The 7,337-nt window shown below is 45.3% G+C and overlaps 1 protein-coding gene across 1 annotated transcript in view; it reads right to left on the bottom strand.

Annotated features, from left to right (window-relative positions):
• Positions 1–6,176: 6,176 nt before the first annotated feature.
• The window catches only part of LOC146171684 (chromobox protein homolog 3-like), a 154,497-nt gene continuing 153,336 nt past the window's right edge, over positions 6,177–7,337 (bottom strand). Inside the window, exon 3 of the mRNA XM_084586289.1 lies at positions 6,177–7,333. Within this exon, the coding sequence (XP_084442415.1) occupies positions 6,964–7,333 (370 nt within the window). The 3' untranslated portion in view covers positions 6,177–6,963. The remainder of the gene's footprint in view (positions 7,334–7,337) is intronic.

The raw sequence follows: 7,337 nt of genomic DNA, 5'->3' as shown, positions 1-7,337 counted from the left end.
TTTCTTGGGGTTCTGCCAAGACGGTGTATCCTGGCAACAGAGTGGCATGACTGATTCAGTTTTGTTTCAAATATGTCCTCGATTACGGCTTTGCGCAAGGTTCCATCGTTTTCTTCGTCTTGTTCTTCTAGACCAAAAATAACAAGATTTGATCGGCGACTGCGGTCCTCTAGATCGGTTAGTTTTCCGGCCTGTTGCTGTATTACGTGCTCTAAACTTTATCCTGAAGAGTAGCAATGTGTGCTGTTTGGTCGCTGATTTCCTGGAGCAACTACTTTACCTGAACGATCTTCAAGTGCTTCGATTTTGTTTTCTGCTGAGATGACACGATTACGAATGTCACTAAGTTCGTTCAAAATAATCGTTTGGCCATTTTTTAGATCGGCGAACAATCCTCGACACTGAGACCTAGGTTTGTTTCTACGTCCCCGAAGATGAGCAGCTTACACACAAAAAAACAATCGCAAGCAATCGCTAGCAAAATTTTGAACTTATCCCGTGGAGTGATGGCACTAGGAGTTCATGAGGTCGAAAGAATTAGAAGACAAATTTAAAACTGTGACCACACGTCATCGTTCGAGTACGGCCACACGAGTCTGTCGACACTTAGTACTTGACACAAAACATCAACAAGCCGTCGTTAATGTTTAATTTGAAGAACCTAAAGCATCGGTTTTTTTATTATGAACATTTTCACACCTTTGAAACCCCTTTTTCGGTGCCTCATTTTTGTTAATTCGATTAATTATTTACAATTTATTAACTCGTGATTGATCAATCAATCATCAATCACTAGAACCACAAATTACCATGATGCGATTCTTCCCAACACGTGGTTCAGACTACAACTACTACTACTCTACTACTATTTCTATTATGCCGACGGCTTTTCTGCTGAACGAGCTGTATAAAACGAAAAGTTTAATATTTACTGCAGTGCGCAAATATTTGCTGAAGATAGCAGCGAAGAAAAAATCAGACCGCCGCAATGTACGAGCGCCAACGCTCTCATTAATGCGCAGCGCCCGGGCGCGCCGGTTCAGTTGGGGACCAAAATGGCGCCGCTAGCTCATCTGGCAACACTGGTCTGGCAAGTGCCCCTTCAAAGGATGGCACCACCCTAAGCCGGGCGCCGCGAAGCAACATGTAGGTTCCCTAACCTGCATGGTCGACAAGCGACAGAAATCTGCGCAGCCGACGTCATTCGGGAACGTCATTCGGGAACGTGCAACTAAAAGCTACATAGGCAAAAAATGAAAAAAAAATGTGAGAGGAAGAAGTTGTTTCTTCGTTTTTTTTTTCTTCCTTCTAGGAAAGGGAGGGGGGGGGGGGGGGGGGGGCGAAGATTGGCCATACCACAGAAAAGCGGCCTCATACAGTGGTTGTGAGTAAACGGGTGCACGAACGCAGAACGGGGCAGAACGACACAAAACGAAATTAACAAAAGAAGAGTGTACACAGAACTTCACTCAAGCATTCACACACCAGAGCACCGCGCGCGCATCTCACTCTTTCGCCGACGTCCTAAACGCACATTCACAGAAGGAACCCCAAAACACAGACAGAGGCGCGCGTATGTGCAGTGGCTTAATTTCTAAGAAATACCGAGGAGTTCCCGGGTCTGCGCTTCATCCGTCTGTTGAGATCGGACACCGGCTGCGGAGCCGAACGAGCATACAGCCAGCTTACGAAAAAAGGCGCACTCGCCATTTGGCTTTCAAAATTGTCTTAGTTTTCCCCTTAGATAGTTCCCTCCTTTCTATGCGTGGAGACAGGCTGTATTTGCATAGGCAGTTGTCAGTCACCTGTCTGTATCTGAATGACTCTTCGATAAGAGCGCATTAAATTCATCATTTTAGGTAAGGGTTACTTTACCATCTAGCGACAGAGATCACAGTAATGTTAGTAATAATGATAAACAGCGAATTGCACTGATACCACTACGATTATTGCTTTCCACCGGATTAACTCGTACCATATACGAATAGCAAAAGCAAATTTATTTTATTTACTAAAATACAAGATCTTCGCGTGGAGACTTCTCATCAAGGCATTCATCGCTTCCTACCTTGCTCTTTCCATATGGCCCTGCGAAACCTCTCTCCTGCTGTCCTCCCCGAGCAATGACTTGGTTGCTGGATCTTGCGCTTCCCTCTTTACTACTATTCTAGTTTTTTCTCCAATAAATCGACTACCCAGGTAGGTCTGGAAACCCTTGGAATTTCCGCACTATCCTTACTTCCCAAACGCACTCGCTTCACTTTCCGACCTTACTCCGCCCAGGAGAATGGGGAAAGCCTACCCTTTCTCTCTATCATTTGCCTCTTATCTGTGTTCATTGCAGAGCTGCACATAACTATGACTGATTTACAGGAAAGTAAAGGCACAGTATCTGTCACTGGCAAGTGTGAATTTGTACGGTACAGTATCGCTCCTGTCGCGTAGCGTTCCTTGGTGCGCGTTCGAGAGTGGTATTGCAGATGGCAGGAACGCTAAACAAGAACTAATCTCGTGGAATGTGACAGATCTCGAAGACAACTCTCGCACACGGGATTATGTTCCGTGAGCTTAAAAGGCGAAAGCCTTTTAAGCTCACGGAACATAAAACAAGTCACGGAACAAGTCATAAAATGCAAGCAGATATGTGCTCTCTTTTCAAGGCACAAGTGTACTGTAGTCAATAGAGCCAGTGAGCTGGACTGGTCATTAGCACATTAAAAAAATTCATAGAATGAGAGCACAAGTCGAGTGAAGAGCTCAGATTTTCAAACCATACGGGTGGTGATGGTCATCCCTGTTCCATTTCGAACCTCCGCTACTGCTTCTTCTCTGCTGGTTGCATAAAGTGGGATGTGGTAATCATGTTGACACGAGGATAATAATACTGAGATATTTCGCAAACCAAGAACTCAACAGTGAAAAGTATGTCACTACGCAATGCTGGGCTTTAGCAGTGATTATGTTTGCTTTGATCTATACAGGGTTTAACATCCCAAAGCGACATCGACTACGAGGCGAAGTGGTGAATATCTGCCTCGTGATCTGGTGACTTTCAGACAGGACATCCTGGACGTTGATATAAATATCGATATTGCGGCCATGTGCGCAGGTGTGAAGGCAACCCCATAGTGAACGACTCTGGAAGTTTCAACTACCTCGCGCTCTTTCACATGTATGAATATACAACGGCACATGGGCACCCTGAATTTCACTACTATCTAAACGTGGCTAGAATTGAACCTACATCCTTAGGACCAGCGATTGAGTGTCCTAACCACTGAGCGACCATGGCAGGCAGCAGTGAGTCATCATCATCAGCCTGATTATACCCACTGCAGGGCGAAGGCCTCTCCCATATTTCTCCACTTAACCCGGTTCTGTGCTGGCTGCATCCACTTGACCCCCGCAAACTTCTTAATCTCATCCGCCCACCTAACTTTCTGCCGCCCCCTGCTACGCTTTCCTTCCCTTGGAATCCAGTTTGTTACCCTCAGCGACCATCGCTTATCCTCTCTTCGCACTACATGTCCTGCCCATGTCCATTTCTTCTTAATTTCTACTAGAATGTCGGTAACTTGAGTTATTTCTCTGACCCACTCTGCACGCTTTCTCTACCATTTTTCGTTCCATAGCCCTCTGGGTTGTCCTCAACTTAAGTAGAACTCTCTTGGTTAGCCTCCACGTTTCAGCCCCATAGGTGAGTACAGGCAAGATGCAACTGTTGTATACTTTCCTCTTGAGCGGTACCGGTAAGCTGCTAGTCATAATCTGCGAGTGCTTGCCAAATGCGCTCCATCCCAATCTTATTCTTCTTGTTATTTCCTTTTCATGGTCCGGATCTGCGGTTACTACCTGTCCTAAGTAGACATATTCGCCTACTACTTCCAGTATTTCGCTACCTAATGTAAACTGCCGTTCCTTCCCGAGGCTGTTGAACATTCTTAGTCTTCTGCATATTGATTCTCAAGCCTACCTTTCTACTTTTCCTGTCTAGGTCATCATTCATTATTTGCAGTTCATCCCCCGAGTTGCTTAGCCAGGCAATGTCATCAGCAAATCGCAGATTACTGAGGTATTCTCCATCTACCCTTATCCCTAACTGCTCCCATTCCAAGTCTCTGAATACTTCCTCTAAACAAGCTGTGAATAGTACTGGGGAGATTGTGTCTCCTTGCCTAACACCTTTCTTTATGGGAATTTTGTTGCTTTCTTTATGTAGAACTATGGTTGCTGTGCAGCCACTATATATATCTTCCAGCACTTTCACGTACGGCTCGTCTACCCCCTGATTTCGCAATGTCTTCATCACCGCAGCGGTGAGTACTGTACACCTATTATACACCTCTGGGTGTATCACCAATATCCACGGTTTTTGCAGGTAACATTTCATTGTTTAGATCAGCTAAAGATCAGCATGCGCAGCTCAAAAAGATACAAGCCACGCAAGCAGCATTGGCTGGGATGCCATCTATTCTTCTAGCGGGAGCTCAATGCCTGTAGCAGTTGCACTGTCACTTGTATCAGTGTATTATGCAGTTTGGATCGCATGGCCTCGCTTTCCTTGGCAGGGTGTTGCCCCTTTACGAAATCTAGCGAAATCTAGGTACGAGCATCACAATGAAATCTACCGCGACAATGAAACTACATTTAGGAGATGCAAAATGTTTTTTTTTTATTATTATTAACGTTGTTTTTGCCTCCGGGCACAATCGAATATGTAAAAATAAAGGGGTATTAAATTAAAGAAAAACGTTAGCTGATCTAATAAAGTTCAAGAGAGAGCGATGATAAGGTCCTTGAGTCCATGCAGTGTATGCAGATGAGTTGTTCGGCGAAAGGCCCACTGCCGTCAGGTGCCGAATTCTTGTCGGCTTCAGTGCCGGGCAAACCCACAACAAGTGGCGAATATCTGCCTCGTGATCTGGTGGCTTTCAGACAGGACATCCTGGACGTTGATATAAATATCGATATTGCGGCCATGTGCACAGGTGTGAAGGCAACCCCGGCCCAGATCCTCTGTAGCGCAACCTCCTCAGCGCGGGTAAGAATATTTTTTGTTCCTACGTACATTAGCACGATACAGCACACATCAGTTGCTGCTCAAACGGAATGACGAAAGCCTGATGGAATTAACAAGACAATACATCCCACAGACAGAAAGAGGCCGACATTATTAGCTTGAGCCTTTCCAAAATCAATTTAGTCCTGTTAAAAAAAAAATGTAACGCTTCTATGCGCTACAGAGCAACTACAATACTACAGAGCAACTCCCGCCAAGCCATACAGGTAACACGTTTCGTGGCACAAATCAGGCGATGGCTTCATGACTTGGCAAGGCTAACTACAGTGAAGTCGTGTAGTTGTAAGACAATCCCCTCAATGAAAATCAGCCACATAGGACCACAGTACCGAACACTACCAATAACTGAAAAGATAATGTTTAGAAGGTACGAACGCCTGGTGTCTGCGCCAGATTCCAGTACCGTAACTTTCTCTTCGAAAGTGTGCTTTGATTGATTGGTAAACAATATACTTAAAGCTAAGTGCTCTAACCCTGCTGCCGACTCAGGGCCCTCTAAAAGTAACTTTCTATTGCTCCCGTTTGTGCATGCCAATGCATAACAAGAGGGTTTCAGAGCACCCAAACATCAGCATCAGCACAAGCTTCAAAATTCTTTTCTAACTCCTACCTCTTTATACCCAACCTACAAGACAACTTTAGAGTCTGCCATAATTTGTACTTCACCATTTTTTCTCCAGGTTCCAGCAGTTCCCCCAAGCACAACTTTACAAGTTAAATTTACACTAGGACCCCAAGCAGCATGCCAGAACAGAAATGAAATGGGCTCTTTAGCATGAAGGAATTGGTTACATTACCTGCGTATATCAGCGCTCTTCAAGCAAAAGCAAAGGATGTTACATTTTAAGGTAAGCAGCACATGGTTTTTGCACCTGCCAAAGCCTTTCAAATAACTGAAAATACAATACCCACAACCATCAGAGGAATTTTATGTATAAGCATGTTGTGATTAGCAGATGACATTAAATCCAAACGTTACCAATATTTAAAAAAAAAATAAGTCCATAATAGAACAGGCGTGTCTAAGAGCATGACGCTGCTCAAAGCCAGCAGTGATTTTGACAGCTGACAAGTCGAGACACGCCTGAAAATGACAAGACTGCAGCGATTTTTTTCGCCCCCAACAAATGCAGGTGAAACTTTAATTTTCTGTTATTTTGTATACATCAATACGAACCCGCGAAACACTCCAACACAAAGCAATGAGGAAAAAAAAAACAGTACATCGAAAGCGCGACATTTTGCGACCCCGTTTGATTTTATTTAGTTGTAGCGTATTCTTGACGTCGAATTTCGATTACTTAAACAGAAGCTTCAATTCACGCTTCGCTAAATAATGATTTCAAGAAACTGAAAAAAAAAAAAAAGCGGAGGTGACCGAGGAGACGAAGCCTTGTCTTGTCCTGTCATTTGTCTAACCTTGTTTGACCAAACGCACGCAGGACCCACAGCATTACGGGTGATTGCGTGGGAAAGAAAACGAGAGGTAACAAATGGAAAAGGAAGGTGCAGCGTTATCTGCAGGAATGGAAGAAATGGGGCATCAAAACACGTCGCTACGGACGGTTTCCACCGAACATATCGGGCCAACACAGTAACCACAGTAAACACTTCACCCCAAGAAGCGCGGCGCTGTAAAACGGTTGACACTTGCACGACGTCCTGCGTGCGTTTGGTCAAACAAGGTTAGACAAACGACAGGACAAGACAAGGCTTCGTCTCCACATAAAAAGAAAAGGCAGAATACCGGGAGTGTTCACCGGGAAAGACGCCGACCAATGCAGCCTGTCAACCGGGCATCTCGCGTGATGATGTGTTGAGATAAAAAAAAAAAGGTTCGACCACGAAAAAAACAAGGCGGCAGTGGAAGCGGGGACACTCGCTCACTCGCGATTTCCATTGGTGTCCCAAGTAATGTGCTCCTCGTAGTAGCGAATGACTACCTGCGGGCAACGGAGTTTGGCCACTCGCGCAGGCACCAAGTCCGCTTCGTCACAGTCCTTCCACTTTATGAGGAACATCAGCTCCCCTGATGAATCGGTTGCGCCCATAATGTGGTCCGGTTCCAGGCCCCGGTCGAGGCCACGTGGTTTAGCGTCACCCTCGGTCTTCTTTTCTCTCTTCTGCGCGGGCTGTGATGCTTTTCGCTTACGCGTCTCTTTTACCTGCGCTTTCAGGCCTGGGCTGTCGGGATCCTCCTTCGGCTCAAAAGTGTTTCCCCTGCAGCCATTGCTCGGGTCTTCTTGAGTGCGCCTAT

Source organism: Amblyomma maculatum, unplaced genomic scaffold (genome assembly GCF_055883805.1).
Source record: "Amblyomma maculatum isolate TAMU_Amacu unplaced genomic scaffold, ASM5588380v1 scaffold_18, whole genome shotgun sequence".
NCBI classification, from domain to species: domain Eukaryota; kingdom Metazoa; phylum Arthropoda; class Arachnida; order Ixodida; family Ixodidae; genus Amblyomma; species Amblyomma maculatum.
This window is presented reverse-complemented; position numbering and strand designations above follow the sequence as displayed.